At 41.8% G+C, this 21,757-nt stretch overlaps 2 protein-coding genes across 11 annotated transcripts in view; one reads left to right on the top strand and one right to left on the bottom strand.

Annotated features, from left to right (window-relative positions):
• Positions 1 to 1,867: 1,867 nt before the first annotated feature.
• On the bottom strand, positions 1,868 to 18,820 carry UTP15 (UTP15 small subunit processome component). 2 transcript variants are annotated; one of them, XM_073344279.1, is made up of 13 exons: positions 18,645 to 18,820; positions 16,859 to 17,048; positions 15,996 to 16,088; positions 15,726 to 15,910; positions 14,467 to 14,645; positions 13,298 to 13,423; positions 10,897 to 11,032; positions 9,754 to 9,838; positions 4,713 to 4,862; positions 4,222 to 4,323; positions 3,888 to 4,015; positions 3,141 to 3,199; positions 1,868 to 2,577 (listed from the first exon to the last, which is right to left on the bottom strand). In XM_073344279.1, the coding sequence occupies exons 2-13, from the start codon at positions 16,946 to 16,948 to the stop codon at positions 2,354 to 2,356; spliced, it is 1,557 nt and encodes a 518-aa protein (XP_073200380.1). In that variant the 5' UTR covers positions 16,949 to 17,048; positions 18,645 to 18,820; the 3' UTR covers positions 1,868 to 2,353. The 2 variants fall into 2 exon arrangements, with proteins under 2 accessions (XP_073200380.1, XP_073200381.1); XM_073344280.1 differs by having other exon boundaries at positions 18,526 to 18,820.
• ANKRA2 (ankyrin repeat family A member 2) overlaps positions 18,566 to 21,757 on the top strand; it is a 51,505-nt gene continuing 48,313 nt past the window's right edge. For 2 of the 9 annotated variants that reach the window (XR_012158922.1, XM_073344286.1), the window contains exon 1: positions 18,580 to 19,268. The gene's annotated coding sequence lies outside the window, so the exon portion shown is untranslated. Of the gene's footprint in view, positions 19,269 to 21,404; positions 21,506 to 21,757 lie in introns of all 9 variants that reach the window. The other 7 variants (XM_073344284.1, XM_073344285.1, XM_073344281.1 and 4 more) reach the window with 7 other exon arrangements.

The raw sequence follows: 21,757 nt of genomic DNA on the forward strand, positions 1-21,757 counted from the left end.
GGTAATTTTCAGAATAGCATGAACACAATCCTGTTAAGTAGTAGGAGCTGTGGGTGCAGCCATCACATTAGACACGCGCAGCCAGCTGAAACTTGATGCCGTACGGGGCAGTGAACCTGATTACAACCCAGATACTCCCAGTTTCTGGAAGTGCTGTTGTGTCAGAATAGCAATGCCCACCTGACTTACCATTAGTGAGAAACTCCTCTCAAGCAAGATGACATGAATCTTAGGATCGTACAATCTTGTACCAGTGAAAAATTCAATCAAAAGCCTGCAAGGTTATTTAAGTAATCTTCCTAAAATTAAGATCTCAAATATCATTAGCAGTACAAGAGAGCCATGCTTCTGTTTTAATTATATATTTCTAATTACACTCTACCTCCACTGTTTTACTTTAGCAAGCTCATCTTTAAGACATCCACTGATGACCAATTCTTTTTTCATATTAAATGACCAAAGCAGGGCTATTGGTTATTCCATCATTTTAATTGCACCTCCTCTTCCTGGGGCTCTGCTCTCCATATAATAGTGTGTCTTGGAGTTCCAGATACCTGCCTCACAGGCCCAGATTTCTTTACACAGGAGATTGAAACTAGACATCACCAAAGCAGCTTTCCAAGATGTTTTCCCTAGTAAGACCGTAAAACACCTGGCTATTAAGAGAAACATCCCCCTCTGTGACTCAAAATTGCATTCAAATTCACCCACCAGAGGGATTACGTGAGCAAACTTTCAAGAGCACTTTATGGACTAAGAGGGCTGAGTAAAATTACACATCCCACCACCTGTGTGCCAGCAGCCCTTCCAACTCGCATGAAGTCTCAAAGGTGATTGAACCTGAATTACTTTAACATATTAATTTTATAATGTATTGAATTCCAAATAAAAAAAATGAAGTCACCATTCAGACTATGTTTCCAGGAATGTTTAAAAAAAACAAAACAAAAAAAATACAATAAATTAATGCTTAGGAATCAAGTTTTCAGTGTCCCAGTATCAAGTGTAATCTTTCTCCTTCACTCTCCCTGTGTACTGTCCACAAGTAAAATACACACTGGCCTGCACATGGTAATGGGTATGCAGGCTGGAGATTCAATCAGGGCTCTAAACTGCAAGATATCCAGGATTTTAGCTAAAATCTACATGAATTTTTCATTTTATTTCTGCAACCAATATCTATATCTGCCACATCGGGCCAAGATACCGAGATCACGTGTACCACCCTTTGTAGGCTTCAGATCATATTGTATCCCAGTCACCTTCCATATCCAGGTCAGAGCAGATGCATGTTAGAAATCAACTTGTGTCCTCACCACAACCTACATATATGCACTATTGACCACCAGAAGCCTCGTTGCAATATAGACAAAAAATTCCCTTCCCAAACACTCGAGAGAAGCTTGAAGGGTGGTGCAGGTTATAACAAACAATTCATGTATGCAATAAGGCAGATTTAAGTACATTGCACAGCGCAAGTGAAGGGATTCAGCAGATATGGGGAGAGTGGGAGGGGAAGGAGCAAAAGTTAATATTGATGCTGGAACTGGAACTGAGGATTTCCTCACTGATGAGTCATTTAGTTAGTTTAAAAAAAAAAAAATCTAAGTTGCTTTAAGGGAAAAACTTAATCCAAATAACCTATTTTGCCTAGAATTGATTTTTCTTATGAGTTAGCATTCACTTTTCAAAAGTGAATACATTGCAAGAATTTCAGTAAAGATACTGAGCTCAGACTGTTCCTGTACCCCTAAAAAATGCTTCACTATTATCCACTATTTTCTGAGACAGAGAATTGCTTTTTATTAAGATACCAAAGATTTGAACTGGGAAATGAAAAGGGAATGAAAAAAACGCCACAATGCAGTCAAGCTATATCAAAGCCATACTTAGTTTTATTCCTGTGGCCAAGTACCTGAGATTTGTGATATACCAATTTTTACAGGATTGATGAATATTAAAGTTAAACAAACATTTTTTTGGGGGGGGGGGGACGGAGGAGGAGAAAAAAGGAGCAATATAAAATGAATTTCATAGACACATTTAGAGGAACAAAGTCTCACTTTGTACTGATCCACAAGATGTATTTTAGTAGTTAAATAGCTTTGGAATAAAACTTTAAAATCTTGGTGGTCAAAAAATTACATGGAAAGTTTGTCTTGAAAGGGTCCATTCTTTCTGTCATCAGTAATCCAGTCTCTTCAAAACACATTCTGCAGGAGTGGTTTCCATTTCCTGAAGAAAAGTAGTATTTTGAAAGCTGCTACAGAAAAAAAAAAAGTTATCTGGGGAAAGCTTCGCAGATTTCAAATCCAAGGAATTGTCCACAAATATGATGTATGGAATTAGACAGTTAGTTACTCGTAGTTTGTTCCAGAACCCTCAAAATACCATTAGTTTTGTTCTCCTCTAGAGAAGTGGCCTTTTTCCTTGTCATGGTAGCAAACAGTGCATCCATCATTCCCAGAACTTCAAGTAGTTCCGCCTGGTAATCAATTTCTTTTTCTATGATCTCTTGGAGTCTTAAGAATTGTTTATCAACGACTGCTGATTGTCCAACCACTGGGAGATATATATCTGGAGGAAGGAAAGTTACTTAAGTTAGTCTATGTGTGGATATCCATTTCACTTGATTCATATTTTATAAGCATATATTTTACTTTTTAAATATATAGTTATTTCTGTTAACTTTTGCTTTGTGGCAAGATGGAGAATATTTTAATGGCCTTCTGAAAAGTTATTGATATAGTCTTATAGTAACTTTCAAGCTAGTAAGCCTGAAGGGGGCTTAAATTTTGTTTACATGTTTACTACTTGTGGGATTATGTACTGGGAGAAGTTGGGGAAGCTAGTCATACCACACAACTACATAAGAATAGTGCCAAGGGCACTCAGAGCCTGGGACGGATGCTCTTTTTTATAGTGAGCATTAATCAAAGTGAAGTGTGTAGTCTGATCAATCATCTGGCAAGAAAAAATAAAGCTTGGAATTTTCTGATCTCTACTTTGACCACTGTTTTTTTATTATATCAGTTTTAAATTCCACGCTGGGTGTCTAGGCAAAATGTAGAACTTTACTCTTTGGAACAGCATAAGCTTAGCTTGTAATACTAGGAGTTTCCTTTTGGTATAGTACTTACCAATAATCATTTCTGCAACTTTTATCAGCATAGGGGCAAATCTTGGCTCAACCACATACCTGCAGAGACAGAGCAATTCTTAAAATTAAGATACTAGCCATTTATTCCCATACCACCAGTATCCATAAAACAGTTTTCCTATACTTATGTACAACTTTCCACACAAAATTTTAACTAGACAACTTTTCATTCACAAGAAGGGATAAAAGACGTCCCAGGGATGGGATAATCAGGAAGTCACACGTGGCAACCCCTCAGTGGGGAAAGCACTGGGGCTTCGAAAGGTGGCAATATTCTTTTTAAATAAAGGAAGATAAAACACAAACTTCAGACAACAAGACTCATTAAGGTGGAGTGGGAGGGTTTCAGGCAAAGGGGCAAGGTGGCAAGTTTAAAGAAACTTCATCCTCTTTTTGGTGGGTTTCAGACTTCCTCTAAAGAGACAGAGCAGCAAACTTGATCAACATGCATTTTATAAAATGAAAGGCAGTGTAGTTACCATATAAGCACAAGTCTATTAAGAACAAGTCTATTAAGAACACAAAGTAATTGTGAATGGTAGGGGTAAAGTCGAAACTCGTGCCTCCACTGAGGTTGGGGCAAAATTTCTGTTGACTTTAGTGGGGCCAGGGTTTCACTCCAATGGTCTTGAAAGAGGGGTCTGCAGGTAAGTGTGGCAAAAGCTGGCAACAAGAAACATCTGCCTTATGAAATAGCCTAGTCAGAGGTAATTTAGGTGAGTGATACCTTATCAAGAAAGCCAGGAGGATGCTAAGTTGTCTTTCATCTCGTCCCGCAAGTGCATTTTTCAGTGTTCCTCTGCGATTTAGCTCCCGCATGACTGCAACTGTAATTTCTGGTGTCCTGTTACGGGCCTAAGTGTATGTAAAGAGTTTAGTATCAGTGCTCATCTTCAACATGAAATGAAATCTACATAGGCATAAGCAGGTCTATGTACACAAAGAGATTTCTTCCCTTTCTAGCACTGTCTCATAGTTATATTATTTCATAATATGTACCGTAAATATAAATTTCAAATGAATGCACTGCGTATTGACACGCAAAGCAGTAATGGCCTTACCTCAAGTACTACATCAAGAGCCTTGGATACCTGGAAGCTTTTTAGTAGTTTATCATACTTTTTCAAGTGACTTCTCACAGGTTTACTGACAAAGAAATCCTCCTAGAATTGAAAGGACAGTTCAGGATAGAGCAAACATGTTTAATTTTTTTTTTTTTTTTTTAGAAGTGTTTTGTTAGCATTAACGCTGCTTCTCAATTTCTTTATATTGTTTTTCCAGATGCTGCAATTTGCCACAGCAGGTGCCTTCTGTTCTTATCAGAGTTCTGGGAAAGTTTTCAGGGGGAAAAAAAAAAAGTGTATTTGGAAAGTCATGTTAAAAATACAGTGGTCAGCACAGCTAGTTAGATTATTCTCTTTAAAACCCTTTGTACTAATATTAGGTGGATAGATTTTTTTTTTTTTTAAAAGAGCAATTTTTATTTTGGAGAGTTATACAGAATGCAGCTACCACACACCCCCCCACACACTTTTCTTCCTCTCCCCCATACCTGCTTTGGCATGTAGTTTCTTCCTTTTACAAAGGTTCTGTATCCTGGCAGTTTCTTCTTCGGAAAACGTTCTCTGCTTTCTTCGTGTTTTCTGTGTCTAACATTTAGTACCCCATTGGTCATACCTACAACTATAGTTTCATCTTCAGGCTAAAATGAAGAAGAAATTGACTTAGTAACAAAATGTTTTTGCTGTGATGAAGCTTTCCATAGCAGGAAGAGTTCTCAGGTTATATAAATATTGTTAATATATTTTGTATGAAACAGGTCTGATTAAAAAAAACCCCAAGTACTAAGGCCTGCTGATCTAAGCACAATTTTTTGGACGCATTAGCCTCTGCTGTTCTAGGTTTTGAACACTACTTTGAATATTTATACATAAGTTAAAAATATAGTATGTACAACATATACCCAGATTCTTGAGACCAGTTTATACATAAGAGGATATATTAAACAGTTGTAATGAGTAACTGTTATGAATGAGGGATTATTAGGATAGCAGAGTTTAAAACTGAATGAAAGTTATTCAAAATACTGCTTTCCACATATGTGTTGTTCTGACTATCACTTAATATTTAGATAAATAGATCTAGCTTTAAACACTAAATGTTTTGATGACCCTGAAAGAGCTACAGGATGGTTTCCTCCTAACTCTCATCCCACCCCAACGTTCTTCACTTTGTAAAGAACTGTCAGGGCCAGTAGCCCAACAATGAACTAGCTTTCTCAATCTCTAAAAGAAAGCTTGAGGAGAGGAATAAACCCTATCTCCTGTTGATATTCAAAATATCTCCTTTGGTAATAATTGGGGCCTAAGAATCGTACTCCAATTGTAAGCTTATCTGGAGGAAAGTGGGAAAACATTCACAAATTGTCAGTTATCTGTTACAACTCTTTAAGAAAGAAGAAAAAGACAGAAAGAATTAATTTAAACAAAGATCTGCTAATACCACCCGAAGACTGTATTAAGATTAGATTTGGAAGGCATGAGAAGCGTGGGACCAGAAATTAGGCCTAATTGGTGGACAAAGCAATGAGAAGATGGGCTATTCAGCCCATCACCCCTTTTTGGAGACTTGGGAGGGGGGGAAGACTACCAACCACTACAACAGCTGCTGCGGGATTTTTTTATGGTGACATCCAGACATGGACACACCACTGGTGACACCTGACCATCACCACTGCACCAGTGAGGACCCCAGCCTGATACATGTGAATTCCTTCTGTTTTCTCCTCTCTCATATGTTCCTTTCTGTGCCCCCTGCCCCCTTATCTTCCTCCTGTCCCCTCTCCTAGTGTTTCACCTGTTCCTGAAATCAACTGGACTGCAAGGCACCAGCATGAGATAAAATGGCCCATGCATCTCTGCTTGGCCTGAGCAAGACCGTCAAGTAGAGAGGCCTCATCAAACAACCAGATGAGGTTTCTGACCAAGCACTTGAGCCAGGGTCCACAGTAACAGCTGTCATGGCTGATCTGCCAGTCCAAAGCACCCATCAGTGACTGACTAGCCACCCTCTATCTTGAGAATGTCAACAAAAGCTGTATTTCAGCCATCTTTAGTATCCTACCTCTTCTCCCAATTGTGTGTCCATTTTGTTGAAAGCAAGAAAGCATCTATAATTCCCAAACAAGACGGAACAGAATGAACCCCTTCTTCCCCAGCAAGACAACAGATTCTTGACCGAATAAGAGACTAACCAATATTCCTTTTCTCTAAGACAAGATTTAAGAAAGAACTTGAGAAACAACTCAAAAATGTCTTAATGTTTTTGAAAGTACATCGGAAGCAGGTAACCTGCCGAAGAGGCAGGGGGACCACTAGATGACAGAGGTGCTAAAGGCGCATTCGAGGAAGAGAAGGACTTTGCAGAGAAGTTAAATGAATTTTTTGCAGAAGGATGCAGGGGAGATGCCCAAAAAAAACAGCTCTGATTTGGGTAACAAATCTTAAGTACTGTCCCACACTGATGTGTCAATAGAAGAAGTTTTAGAACAAACTGACAAAATTAAACAGTAATAACTCATGGGGACCAGATGATAGTCACCAAAAAGTTCTGAAGGAACTCAAATATGGATACCTACTAACTACAGTATGTAACCTACTGCTGAAAAAACAAAAAAACCTCTGTACCAGATGACTGTAAGTGAGCTAATGTAACGCTGATTTTTTTAAAAGTCTCCAGCGTCAATCCTGGCAATTGCAGGCCAGTGCGTCTAACTTCACTATCAGGCAAACTGGTAGAAACCATAGTAAAGAACATAATTCAGATACATAGATGAACATGATTTGTTAGAGGAAGAGTCAACATGGCTTTTGTCAAGGGAAATCATGCCTCACTGATCTATTAGAATTCTTTGAGGGTATCAACAGTATGTGGATAACAGTGATCAAGAGGATATAGTGTACAGTAGAACCCTGTTCATCCGACCCTCCATTATCCATCTGTCTGTGTTAATCAGACAACCAGCACACACAGATCCAGAAGAGGATGATCACTCCTGTGGCTGCTAGATGGCACCGTAGCATTGCACTCTCATTCTCTGGTTTATCTAAATTTTTGATTATCCAATCTGGCACCAATCCCAATTACACTGGATAAACCAGGTCCTGCTGTACCTGGACTATATGAAATCCTTTGACAAGGTCCCTCACCAAAGGCTCTTAAGGAAACTAAGTAGTCATGGGATAACAGGGAAGTTCCTCTTGTGAATCAGTAACTTGTTACAAGGCAGGAAACAGAGTAGGAATAAATGTTCAGTTTTCACAATGCAGAGAGGTAAATAGCAGCGTCCCTCAGGGGTCTGTACTGGGACCAGCGCTGTTCAACATATTCATTAAAGATCTAGAGAAGGAGTAAACTGTGAAGTAGCAAAATCTGCAGATGATACAGAATTATTCAAGTTAGTTAAGACCAAAGTGGACTGTGGAAAAAATACAAGGGGATCTTTGTTGGGTGACTGGGCAACAAAATGACAAATGAAATTCAACATTAAAAAGTGCAAAGTAACACACAGTAGAAAAAGATAATCCCAACTACACACACAATGATGGTTTCTAAATTAGCTGTTACCACTCAAGATAGATCTTGGAATCATTGTGGATAGTTCTCAGAAAATTTCAGCTGCTGCTGTGCATGGAGTCGAAAAGGCTAACTATGTTAGGAATTATTAGGAAATGGGCAGAAAATAAGATAATATACCATAATGCCACTATATCAATCCATGGTATACCCACACCTTGAATTTTGTATCCAATTGTGCCTGCACCATCTCAAAAAAGACATCAGAATTGGAAAAGGCTCAGAGAAGGGGGAAAAAGACGATCAAGGGCATGGAACAATTTCCAGAGGAGAGACTAAAGATTAGGGCGTCTTAATAAAGCAATGTTTATGGGGGAATATGATAGAGGTCTACAAAATTATGAATGGTGTGGAAAAAAAATAGAGAAATGTTATTTACCCTTTCCCACAATACAAAAAAAAAACAACCCAGGGGTCACCTGATGACATTAATAGGCAGCAGGTTTAATACAAACAAGAGGAAGCACTTCACACAATACAGGTAACCTGTGTAACTCATTGCCAGTGAATGTTGTGAAGGCTGAAAGTATAAGTGGATTCAAAAAAGAACTAAATTAGTTCATGGAGAATAGGTCCATCACTGGCTATTAGCTAAGATAGTCAGGAATGTAACCCCATGCTCAGGGCAAACCTAAATCTCTGATTGCCAGAAGCCAAGAAGGGAAGACGGGGTGGATATCTCCAAAATTGCCCTGTTCTGTACACTCACCCTGAAGCTCTGGTAATGACCACTGATGGAAGACAGGATACTGGACTTGACAGACCATTGATCTGACGCAGTATGGTAGTTCTTATGTTTGCCATGGTACTAAACAGGCTGAGGTCTCTATACTCTGAACCTTGACCTTTGTTTAAAACGGTTAATCTTGTACAGTTACAGGGTAGTGTTAACACCTTTGACTCTTTGGGCTCAGATTTATTTAAATACCACAGACCCCCTAGGACTCCCTGACACACCAAGAGATGGCTGTGAGGGGCCAAGACAAGCAGACCCCCAGAAGAGCCAGAGAAAGGGGGTGGGAGGGAGGAAAGGTGTGCGCGTTATGGGAAGGGAGAAGAGGTAGTCAATTGATGCCAGATTCTCTACCAGCTATCAGGGTGGCCCTCTGAACTACCACTGGGGTGGGAGACGGGAGCTGTGTCTGCCCAGCCTTCTCAGCCCCACCAAGCAGAGAATTTGGCTCTTCCCTTGACTCTCAGGCAGGGAATGTAAAGGGGTAGCTTGCCAAGCAGCTCATTCCCTTCCTCCTCTGCAGAAGTTCTGACAGGAGAGCAGCCCCTGCCTGCAGTAGGAGTGAGCTGTCAGGCAGACAGAGAAAAGCAAAGCCAGGCCCTGCAATTCCTTCCAGGAGGTTGTTTTTCCATAGCTCCTCCTATGGAAACTAGTTTCTAATGTCTCTATCCTTAACCCTTCAGCACAGGGGAAGCCTGTATGGAGAGTGAGGAAGGTATCGGCAGGTGAATTATTTGATTAGGTCCATGTCTAAAAGGCTCCTGGTGCAGGTCCCCTCACAACCCCACAGCTGCTAACTAGCTCCAACAACTGGTCCACTTTCAGCTGGAGCTGTAGAAGGCTTCCCAGTACAGCCTTCTTTATAAAGTGAAGATCAGAACACAGCAACATTCCCTTTCCAATCACTCACTCCTTGGGGGAGCACACTGCTCTTGAGACACTCCCAGCTCAAGAGTACAATGCTAAGACAAGTGCCAGACTCAGCTGCAGGACAGCATGTTAAGCCAATGGACTGCTATGGCAGCCTAATGTGTAATACTCAAAGTCTCCAGGTAATATTTGTAGGTGTAGAATTCATTCAGTGATCCTCGCACACACAGAATCCCTCTGACATTTAGAAATTACAACAAAAGCTAAAGTGAGTTATGTAGGCCACTTACAATTTTTTTTAAATACACCAGTTCCCAAAGAGCCTAAAAAAAAATAATTTTAATAATATACTTACAGCCAATGCAAGACTCAGAATAGACGCTGCATAACCAAAGCTGTGGACTACTTTGTAGGAGGTTGTACTGTAAACCTTCACATGCCTGCACAGAAGAGCAACTTACTTACAACTTTACATTTCCGTGTCTCAGTCTAGATATTTTACAGGAATTTCACCTCTTACAAATGTTACAGACTTGTCTACAGAGATTTCAACAAATTTTACATAAAAGTTCCTTCATTGTACAACAGATTCTGCTTTTACTAGTCTCTTCAGATCTCTTGCCTGTAGAAAGATTTCATACTCTCAAATTCTCACACTTGCTGTACCATATGGTAGTGGTTCAAACATTTGGCTCATGGTCCAGACCTGGCCTACACGATATATTTACGTGGTCTATGATGTGCAGATTCTGCGGAAACTAACGTTCATTTAAAATAATATTTCAATTTCTAGTTTTCAAATAATCTTCCAAACATGAACGGAGTGTCAGCGTACTATTGCCTTCCCTAGGCACCAAAGGAAAAGCCAGAAACAATGGCTCAATCATCTGAACCTTTTATCTTTTTAAGCTCTTCTTGCATTAGGTACTTCCTTCTGCCTGTTTGGACCGCTCTTGCTAGTGAGTTAGAAGGAAATACTCAGAATAAAGTTGAGGAGATAGTTTCCCTTTGAGCTCTTCTGCTGAACTGTCACTAAATCCAGGGACCAAGAGTAGATAGGAAGGACCAGAGCAGCCACTTTTGGGGGTAGGGAACAACTGCTAATGTGAACGAAGAGTGGAGTGGAGGTTGCCATTTTTGATGTAAGGCTCAACTCTGACCTAGACTGAAATCAGAGGCACTAGTAAATGTTGCTATCTTTTCATATTAAAATGGGATCAATTGTGTGCGTGGCCCTCAGAATGATTTATGCATCTGCCACTTAATGGGAATTACAAGTGCACAATTAAAAGTAGAACAAGGCCCCAGAATGTGTTTCAAAATTACTTGCACCAGTAACTGAAGTGTTATTATGGAAAATATTGCTTTTATTACTTTAGTCTGGCGTTTTCCTAAGTCTCCTGCCTTGATCTATAGCAGTCATAACTACAATGTGTTTTTCCCAAATTTAAAAATAACAAAACCCCTAAAAAGTTAGATCATAGTGAAAGACACTAACCTGTCTAATGATCCTGAGAGCAGCCTTTGCCCAGAGCTACTGAGGCACAAACAGGTTACAGTTTTATGGTGATTTTTCAGTGATACTAGTAATTGCCCTCCTCTTAGAATGTCCCAGACTTTAACATACCGGCCTCCTATAAACAGGAAACACATTCAAAGCAGTTTTGACATGCACACGTTCAAGCTTCTTTGCATAAGTTTTCAAGTTAAGAACACAAAAGAACAAACTAGCAAAAAGTCATGGTTTCCTTTTAACACTAAGTTTACTGCCTCCACCCTCGTCCACTTACGATTATGGCTGTTGAACAATTTGAGTTTATACTCTACAGGAGACATGAACTTCCTCTAGAAGCAACTGGGAGGAAAAATATTGTATCACTCAGGTTATAGCAGCTGTGGGTGTCAATCACGGTCTATTAGAGATGTTAAAAAGGAGAAAACTTGTAACTTCCCTCTATAACAGGGGTCGGCAACCTATGGCATGCATGCCAAAGATGGCACGCAAGCTGATTTTTAATGGCATGCTGCTGCCTGCCGGGTCCCAGCCTCTGGCCCTGCTCAGCCCGCCGCCGAACCCTAGTCTCGACTGGCAGTGGGCTGAGTGGGGCTGGCGGCCGGGACCCCGGCAGGCAGCAGTGTGCCATTAAAAATCCTGCCCGCCCCAGCCCATCCTTCTCTGCCCCGCCCCCCGCGGGGACAGGGTGAAAAAGCTTGGTCCTGCCAGCTGCTGCTGCAGGGCAGGCAAGGTCTCCCCTCCCCCGCCTCTTCCGCCAGCGTGCTGGGTTCCTGCCCCTCCTCCTCTCCCTCCCTGCCGCCGATCAGCTGATGGCCCTTGCGCAGGAGGGGGAGAAGCAGAGCTGCAACACACTGGCTACTCCGGGGAGGAGGCGGAGAAGAGGTGGGGACGGGGCCGTGGGGATGGGGCATATCCCTGCCAGCCCCCTAGCATAAGCCACTCTGGGAAGAGGGCTGTGAGCACCCCCCCGACCCTAGCCCATACCCTCCAGCCTCCTGCCCTGACCCCTACACTCCCCCCACACCCCATGCCCTGACTCCTGCACCCCCGCACACATACCCAGCCCCCCCACACCTCATGCCCTGACTCCTGCACCCCCCACATTCCCACCCCCACCCTGAGGACCAAACTGGAGCTCCTGCACCCCCCCCCCTCCCCTCACATTCCACCTGCACCCTTCACACCAAATGGGAGCTGCCCAGGTAAGCACTCCACACCCAAACTTCCTGCCCCAACCCTGAGCCCCCTCCCTCATTCTAGCTCCTGACCAGACCCTACACCCCATCCCCCAGCCTGCTCCTTCACCCCCAGCCCTGTGTTCAGTGCACTCCCACTCTCAGCTCAGTGCAGAGAGAGAGAGGAAGAGAATGGGCTAGAACCAGGGAGAAGCTAGGTTCCCATTCTATGTGAGCAGGGCCGGGATCCCAGACCGGCAGCGGGCTGAGCAGGGCCAGCAGACGGAACCCCAGACTGGCAGCGGGCTGAGTGGCAGCAGGCTGAGCCGCTCAGCCCACTGCTGGTCTGGGGTTCTGGCTGCCAGTCCCTTGCCAGCCAGGGTCCCGGCCGTAGGCCCCGCTCAGCCTGCGGCCATCCTATGTGAACAGGAACCAAGGCTGGCAGCAGGCTGAGCGGGGCGGTGGCATAAGATCAGCATTTTAAATGAAGCTGCTTAAACATTTTGAAAACCTTGTTTACTCTACATACAGCAATATATAGACTTATAGAGAGAGACCCTCTAAAAAACATTAAAATGTATTACTGGCACGCGAAATCTTAAATTAAAGTGAATAAATGAAGACTCGGCACACCACTTCTGAAAGGTTGCCAACCCCTGCTCTATAAGAATATTATGGAGGCTCAGTTTGGAGTTGGGGGATCTTCTGTTTGTGTTCAAGCAATGTGGGGGAAAAAGACCCTGAAAGAGATGAAGATTCTAGCTCTTCAGATCAGGGGTGGAAAAAGTCACATCTTTCAAGAATAATCTTTGCCCCATGAAACAATTTATCCCATTCCTCCACCCTTGCACAATATGGCACTATGCCAATGAGAGTCAGTTTCCAGTCCTAAAGGCTTCTTTTTTAGTTTTGATTAACAGCAAGTGGGAGCAGACCCTCTCCTGAGAATGTCCTGCTACCTACTCCTTGAGTTTAGCTCTTGGGACAGACAGCAAATTCACTACTACAGTGGGATCTCGGAGACAGCTGGTACCAGGCCACTTATGGCTAGCTGCATGACAATCAAGAGTTCAATACATTATTAATTCATAACGCAGTTGAAGCATGCAGCCTTGGTGTTTCAGTCTCAGCAATGACAAATGCAATAACTTGCAGCCACAGAGTGGGTTAAGGGGGAGAAGGAAAGAAATTTCATTCTGTTCAAATACCTGCAGACACTAGAAGACCCCCAGAAGGGAAGAGAAGAACACTCTCCACAGGCTGTCCATGCTCTACAGTCATAACACTTTTTTCTGTCCGTACATCAAATACTTTCACAGTGTGATCGTATGAACCTGAAAAATACCCCAGTGAACAGTTTTAATTTAAGAACCCAAAACAGTTCAAGAACCAAACCCCCCCCCCCACACACACACATTTAAGATGAAATGTTCAGTCTCAAACCAAAGTCCATAGGAACTGCTGACCAGCAGAAAAGCACTTAGCCAGTATCTTACATAAGTGAATTTTCATCTTTTAGATGGTATAAGAATCTCACCTTTAGTCCTACTAAGACACTGGACCTTCCAAACCATGTCATTCAGATCACTTTTCTTCCTACCCACCCTTGAATTCATATGAATCTAGCAGCAATTATCACAAGAACCACTAGAGCTAGAAGTCAATGTTTTATACCATGTACAAACTTGGAATGTCAGCTTTCAAGCGTAATGAACCATTACTATAGTCCAACCAGTGGTTTGATACACAGAACACAACTAACGTAAAGTTACGGTTAAGAGTTATCAGTTGTATCGTGCTGTAAGCGTGCATGGTATTTAATCTAGATTATGATGAAAATATCAGGAAACTCAGTAGTTGGTTCTAATAGCTACTTAAACTGCATTTATTCCAGTTTTGAAACTTTTAGACCACACAAGCCATGTTCACTGGTGCCATCTTTTCCTAAAGACTTTGCAAAAAATTTCAATTGCATTGATGTATTAGGTAAGTAGAATGCTTCCTTACTTATTCTTAAGAACTCAAAGAAATAGTCTAATCAGTATTTTAGCAGAATCATTAACCTTAAAGGACTAGAGTACTGTTCTACTCACGATGAAACATGGTAAAAAACAAAAAAACCTGGCATAAGAGGCAAGCCCACTGTCCTACTGTGGGAACAAGAGTCATCCTGTAAAGATAAATGCGAAAACAATCAAGATTTTAAACAGAAAAATCAAGGAAAGATGACACATGAAAGGCAGGAGAATCCCAGGGGAGAGGAAAGAGAGAGAATTAGTGCCATTTAAGATGTGGAACCCAGACCAAGAAGAAACTACTTTTTTGAGTTCCTTATATGAGACCAATTCAAGACAGACAAGTATTTTACAGAACAAACCTGTTACAAAAAGATCTGTGTTCAGTTTACTTGTACAGCCACATCTCACGTAATCCGTGTGCTCGCTGTACGACACGATTTCTGTTGCACTTGGAATATCCCACAACTTCAAAGTATAATCGTCAGCACCAGAGATTATACGGTATTTATCAGACAGAAAGTCCGCTACATGTACTGCTCTAGAAACCAGAATGAACAATGTCCAAGATTACTACAAGTGCTTCAAACTTTGAGTGCAGAGTTATTATAGGAAAATATGTCCACTTAATCTGAAGTGGTACACGATAAACTGAATAATGAAATATCTGCTGCTGGAAGATATAGTGCCGCTGCTTGCAAGTCAGATACTCCTTCAGTGGTTCAAAGCCTATATTAAAAGCACAGATCACAAAATACGGGCTATACTGACTTTCTTCTTAGAACAAGCATTAACACCACCCACCCCTCCGTCACGGACAATTACAAATTCTTTTGCCTATAAAGGGAAGATTCAAATAGGGTAGGAGCCTAGTAATTCTATACAAAAGTTGTAAGGGATTTTGGTGTGAATGTTAGTCTAATTTTATTATTTCTTGTTAAGGAGTGCCTGGGTATGGTTGTCAAAGCCGGATGCCTGCGTTTGAGTGACATCCACCCCATTCCATTCTGTGACTGGTTGGCCCCCGCTTGCAGAATGGTAATATCAAATTGTAACATCATTTAAATGTAATCACATTATTTGGAATACTCCTATATCACACCTAGAACTATAATCTGTGTCCTTTATATTGGTGTGCTGCTTTAATTATATGATTCTTTAAATGTAATTCTATTGCATTTTAGTATCCTCTATGCTTTCTTGCTTTATTAAACATATTGTAACCACTTATTTCTTTTAAATAAATAATTAATTCTTTTGTTTTCTAAGAATTTCTGCTTGCGTGTCCATCCTTGAATGGAAGGCTGAAACCGTATCCTTTCAAGGGTTAGCAAGACGAGCTTGCTCTGGGGAGCACTCTGCGGGTCAGAGACAAGCTGCCTGGTAACATCCTGGCAATTCCTTTAGTGTGGGCCACAACCTTGTTTCCCTTTCGTTAAATTAGAAACACTATCGTAGGCTAATTTTAATTGGCATCTAAAATTTAGGGTAATAAACTTATCTAGCTCTTTTTTGAACCCTGTTAGTGTCTTGGCCTTCACAAAGTATTCCATGGTATTTCAATCATAAAATTTACAAAGGAGAAAGCTTATACACAATGAAAAAAGTCATGTTGTCTTACTTAGTGTGACCATCATATTGTCTCAGTGCTGTTCTTCCATGGATATCAAATAGCCGAATGACACCTTCTTCACTGCCAGCAACAAGTAGCTTGCCATCATCTCTATACGTAGCACAATAAGCAGCATCTTTGAAGCGAGAGAATGTTTTGATTGGCTCCTGAGAGTACCGACCATAAATATGGATCTAATAAAAATCACAAATTTTAAATTAGTACGTTCTCATACAACACTAATTGAAAAGAGATATAGGACTTATTATGAAAACCTACCCTTGAAGAGGCTGTGACAGCATAATTATGTGGAGAAATTGGAGAGAAGTCAATTTTATTCACTGCACCAAATTCCTTTATCTGAACAGGAGTCTAAATGAATTGAAGTGAAATTAAAGAAATGTACTTGTTACCAAAGATTTTTATTAGCTGTAGTCTTAAACATGAAAGCTTGACATGGATACTCTACCATCATCTAGTTTCTAAACTGAATTACAAAATCCTTATAAATTAGAACAGAAAAAATCATGGCTGTATTTTTTTTTTTTTAAGTTTTTCCCCCCTCCCCAAATGTTACTTCTTTTTTTGCTTTAGGAAATTTTTGTTTCTAATTTTATGTTTTAAGCATGATGTTCTTCGTTATTAGGGAATTTGCCTAAATGCAAAACATGCTCATACTGTATAAATATGTACTTTTCAAATGCTGATATGTACATTATACCTAAATTGTCTGGTATACATTTTCATTTTAAAAAAGACTTACTAGAACAAACTTATTGTGATGATTGCCAGTAAGATAAATGAAGGGGACCATATTTTATTAGAGTGAACTGCATATATTATAGGAAGCAATTTGAGATTCAAGTCAGTCTGGGATCTTGAAGTGTTGACAAACACATTACATAAGTAAGATGGATACTTGATTTAAAAAAAAACATAGGTTGTCACCCCTACTGAAGCTATTTTGCTATTAAGTGCATAGAGTTAGTCCAGTTACAACAATGGATGGGAAAGTCTTTTTTGTTTTTAAGTTTTGGCCACAAGTTATACTGTTGCATAAAATCAAGACAAAAACCTTTAAGCAAAAAATACTACATAAAACATTTAAGTTATAGCCCCATATATTAACTATACATTCTTACCTTGTAATTCTTCCAATACAAAGTATCTTGTGTGATTTTCTTACCAAGCTTGGGAAATGACTGAACCACTACAGGTTTATAACTAGCCATTATTTCGTACAGTGAAGTTCCAAAAGCAGCAAGTGCAGCCCCTACTTTTATGCTCTCGGTAAAGCAAAAGGGGTACTTCTTTTTTTAATTGCAAGTGCAGCTGAAAAACAAGAGTTTACAATAAATTTTAAATTTGAACCGTAACAACACAACAAATGTGAATGTATTTAAGAAATCATTCAAAATGCAAGTGACATTCCATTATGAATGTGCTGAAATATCTTATCCAGCCTCCTGATTTTAAGTTTTGGGGGCAAGGACCAAGGCTGAAGGGGACAGTGGGGAGGGACGCAGTAGGTTAATACAGCAACCTTGCCATGTACATTGGTCAAACTGGACAGTCTCTACGTAAAAGAATAAATGGACACAAATCAGATGTCAAGAATTATAACATTCATAAACCAGTCGGAGAACACTTCAATCTCTCTGGTCACGCAATCACAGACATGAAGGTCGCTATCTTAAAACAAAAAAACTTCAAATCCAGACTCCAGCGAGAAACTGCTGAATTGGAATTCATTTGCAAATTGGATACTATTAATTTAGGCTTAAATAGAGACTGGGAGTGGCTAAGTCATTATGCAAGGTAGCCTGTTTCCTCTTGTTTTTTCCTACCCCCCCCCCCCAGATGTTCTGGTTTAACTTGGATTTAAACCTGGAGAATGGTCAGTTTAGATGAGCTATTACCAGCAGGAGAGTGAGTTTGTGTGTGTATGGGGGTGGGGGGGATGTGAGAAAACCTTGATCTATGCAGGAAATAGCCCGACTTGATTATGTAAAGAGTTGTCACTTTGGATGGGCTAGCACCAGCAGGAGAGTGAATTTGTGTGGGGGGGTGGAGGGTGAGAAAACCTGGATTTGTGCTGGAAATGGCCCACCTGTTGATCACTTTAGATAAGCTATTACCAGCAGGACAGTGGGGTGGGAGGAGGTATTGTTTCATGATTTCTGTGTGTATATAAAGTCTGCTGCAGTTTCCACAGTAAACATCTGATGAAGTGAGCTGTAGCTCACGAAAGCTCATGCTCAAATAAACTGGTTAGTCTCTAAGGTGCCACAAGTACTCCTTTTCTTTTTACATCTAGAGCGTTGCAGTTCGATCAGATCAGATCACACGTGCGCTCACCCTAGCTTCCATCCACGGTCCTCACAAAGACACGTGTCAGTATCCCTGAGCCCTGCTGAAGAGATAGTAGATACATTTCAGACTAAGGACTCACTAGTCAGCGCCTGCACAACGCAGCCACTGTGATACCTCCCCTCCCCCACCCCCGCTTTCCACGCCACACGGCTACCTCCTCCCCGCCCCCAGACACCGTGACAGCCCCTCCCCAGGCAGAGCAGCAGGACTCCGGCTTAGCCAATAGCTGCGGAGTTGCCGTTGCGGAGCGGTGCGCGCAGTAGCGGGATCCCGCCTGGTGCCTAGGATAGGAGCAGCCCCGTCGCTCGGCAGCAGGCCCCGCCTGCAGGCCATGGGACGGGGCAGCCCAACGCCGGTCGGGCCGGGGGTATCTAGGCTCGTTACTCCAGCAGCGGAGCTGCAGCGTCGGCCGGAGCAGAACGAGCCAGCAGCTCACCAGCCTCAGGAGGCGGGCGGGAGAGACCGGGGCCCGGCTACTCTCCAGGCCGAGCGGCGCGGCTCCTTCCCGGGCCATGCGGGGGGCGGGGCGCTGCTCGCTCTCATCGCGATCCCCACCTCGGAGCCGGATCCTCTGTCCCGACCGGATGTCACGGGGGAAGCTCCGGACAAAGGAGCCTGGTGCCGGCTCAGCAGGCAGAAGTCACGTTGTGTCCCGCGGCGGCTGCCATCAAGCATCAGGTTGGTCCTGTCGCTGAAGAATTGCGTCATCAGTGCTACGCTACGCAGCGCGTCGCCTCTCACACCCACGTCTCTGACCCGCATGACCTCTTGAGGGGCCCAATGAGAAAAGGGCACCATCCGTGTCCAATCGCACCGAGCGTTATTGGTAACGTGAATGGGAACGTCCTTCCGGGACCCGCGTGCTCGGGAGGAACTTCATTGTTCCGGAGCCTGTAAACAGAGAGGAAGTGACGTTACTGAGAACAACAACAAACAACAACAACAACAACGTCGGTAATAATACCTAGGAGCCGCAGGTGAGAAAGGCCGACGCCAGAGACCTGCCGCGGCTCGCGCCTAGAGCTCCCTCCCCGCCCCCTGCTTCGCCGTGCGAATAGCGGGGACGCCAGGCTCGCGGCCGAGTATTAAAGTGGCTGCGAGCGAGCGGGCGGTAGCGGGCCTAGGGTTCGCCCCAGGCAGCGTTGGGTGAGTCTCTGCTAGCGGCGCTGCCGTAATAAGGTAACAATCGCTGTATCCAGAAACTGCCTGCAGTGCAACCAGCATTTGTAACGTGGGGCTCTTGCTAGATTAACAGCTGCTTTAGAAGCTGTGGCCCAACGGGTAGAACTTGTGTTCCGGATACTGATCACGCTGCCGTTAGCTAGTGTCTTTGTCACTTCACGCCTAAGGAGTCTTGCAGTGTGGTTTGCAGGAGGTCACCGCTTACCCTGAGTGGGAAGCTGGAACTGGGGTAGAAAGTGGTTGCTTGCTTAGGACGCAGGACACGCTATAGAGATCAGTTGACTCCTATACTCAGGATCTGTGAACTTCCAGGTAAATTTTAAGGTGTTGGTTTATATATATATATAGAGAGAGAGAGAGAGTCATAAATAACCTAAATCTAGCCTGCCTCCATAATACACTGCTGCAGATGTAATCATTGGAGGCACTGACGCCAACTCCACCTTAGAATAATAACAAGGATCCCAGGACTCTGGACTGCCTTTCTGCCCTCATCTGAAATAGCTTGGATTTACCATCTTTCAGGGCTTGTTTCACTTGACCTTTGAAGAGAGTTAGTAACTAAAGTTCTGTCCAGTGGGGGTATTAGTATTTAATTGCCTAGTACAAAGGATGAGCTGACATAATTGAGTTTTGTTTTTATAATTGTAGGGGGTTCAATGTGGGGAGGGGTGCTTTTATTTATTCTAAATACAATAAAAATAAAACATATGATTATTAAAAATTCTTGCCATTTTAGGCTCTCTGTGCTTATGTTTACAATCTTTTTCCACCTTGTTGTCTTCCTTTTCCTTCCTACCTCATCTTTGTTCTCTCTGAAAGACTGAATTACAGAAGACTCTGAATTTGGAGGAACTAAACATGTAATTCTACACAGTCTAATTTACATATAGGCATTTTTAGTGCTGATTGTGAAAGTTTTTTAGTAGCTCATAAACATTAACAAATTAGGTCTTGTATCATGTCTGCAAGTTAGGGAAACATCCTTATTTTATACAGGCCCAGGAAGACTTACATTAGTGACTTCCCGAAGATAACACAGAACTGGGAATAGAATTTAGCTCTCCTAACTACAAGTCCTATGCCCTAACCCATAAATTATTTTTCCTCCTTATAGGATCCAGCACTTGGAGTTTATTTTTATTTATTTATTTATTTATTTAGAAAAAAAGATGACGACGTCTGGAATCCTGAACTCTGTTCTGGTTTAATAATAGTCTGGATTTTGTCTACACAAGTTAGAGATTTGAATTAGTTCTGAATGTATTGTAATTCTCACACACACTTCTTTTAGAGCGAAATTAGCTGGAAAAGGTTTTCCTAGGTACAGTGAAATGGATGGCCGCTTGTTTCACCTAAGCCATATTACTTCTGTTAAGTTCTTGATTCTGTAAGGTGACATATAGTACGATAAAGGACAATCTAACTGTTTCTTGCTAACTTACGAACTGGATCCTGTCTATGGCAATTTAGGCTTTGATTTAGGATACAGTCCTGTGAGATGTAAAGTCACTTAACTCACATGGTTCAATGAATTATTATGCTTATTGAAATCTAGAAGCTTTGTTTAACAGCATTGTGTCTGGTCCTGATATCAGAAAAAAATAATTTTGATTTACATTTTTGTAAGTCAGTTGAGTTATAATGGTGTAAAACAACCATGAGTGGATCAGAATCAGGCCCAATAATTGTGTTGCAGTTTCACTATAAACCAGCAGGTTACACTCAGGATCCGTTTTCTACCCAAGACACACAGTCATGCTATGGGAGAAAAAAACAACCACTACCAAACACTGAAACGGTACATTTTTCGTGAGCAATTTTCTTTTCTGATCAAAGAAAAAATATTTCCTTCTGTATGTAGCCTTAGGCCCAAATCCTACAGTTCTTACTGAGGCAAAGCTCTAAATGAAGCCTACAAGATATGGCCCTAGGAGGAGATGCTTTTCTCAAGCTGCTTTAGAGCAAAGTTTATGCACTGTATAGAATCAGAAAGACCAAGCTCTTCCACCCCCTACCCCGGATATCTTTAATACAGAAATTAACAGAGTTCAGGTTAAGACTTCTCCTGAGATGTCGCTGATTCTAGGATTCCTACTTCATTAGTGCTCAGTCTTGATTCTCTTTCTCTAGTGAGTCACTTATGTCCATGTGGGAAAAAGTGAACCACCTCCCTCAGTGAGTCATAAAATGCACCTAATCCTTTCTTCACAAGATGAGTATCCACTAAAAGGGTGAGTGTTTCAGGCAGGTGCATAGTAATAAATCAGAGTTTCAGACTACACATTTTCAGTGCTTCCTCAAACCACATTTTCCATGTGATAGCTGGGGACAGCTTAATGATAGTCAGAGTAGCAAAATCCTTTGTTATCAACAATGTTATGTCTTATTTCTTTGCACTGAGCAGACTGTAATCTTAGTAATTAAAAGGTCCAATCCTGAAATCCTTATTTAGGTACAATTGTTGTTTGCTTCAATATGAATTT

The sequence above is a fragment of the Lepidochelys kempii genome, chromosome 5, assembly GCF_965140265.1.
Source record: "Lepidochelys kempii isolate rLepKem1 chromosome 5, rLepKem1.hap2, whole genome shotgun sequence".
NCBI classification, from domain to species: Eukaryota; Metazoa; Chordata; order Testudines; family Cheloniidae; genus Lepidochelys; species Lepidochelys kempii.

What these genes read in the sequence shown, in the direction of transcription:
- UTP15 (XM_073344279.1), bottom strand. Translation starts at nt 16,948, where the DNA reads ATGGCTAGTTATAAACCTGTAGTGGTTCAGTCATTTCCCAAGCTTGGT. An exon ending in CACAGATCTTTTTGTAACAG is followed by an intron (nt 13,424 to 14,466) that starts GTTTGTTCTGTA and finishes GGTATTTTTCAG; the next exon opens with GTTCATACGATCACACTGTG. An exon ending in GAAACTACATGCCAAAGCAG is followed by an intron (nt 4,324 to 4,712) that starts GTATGGGGGAGA and finishes TTTCAATTCTAG; the next exon opens with GAGGATTTCTTTGTCAGTAA.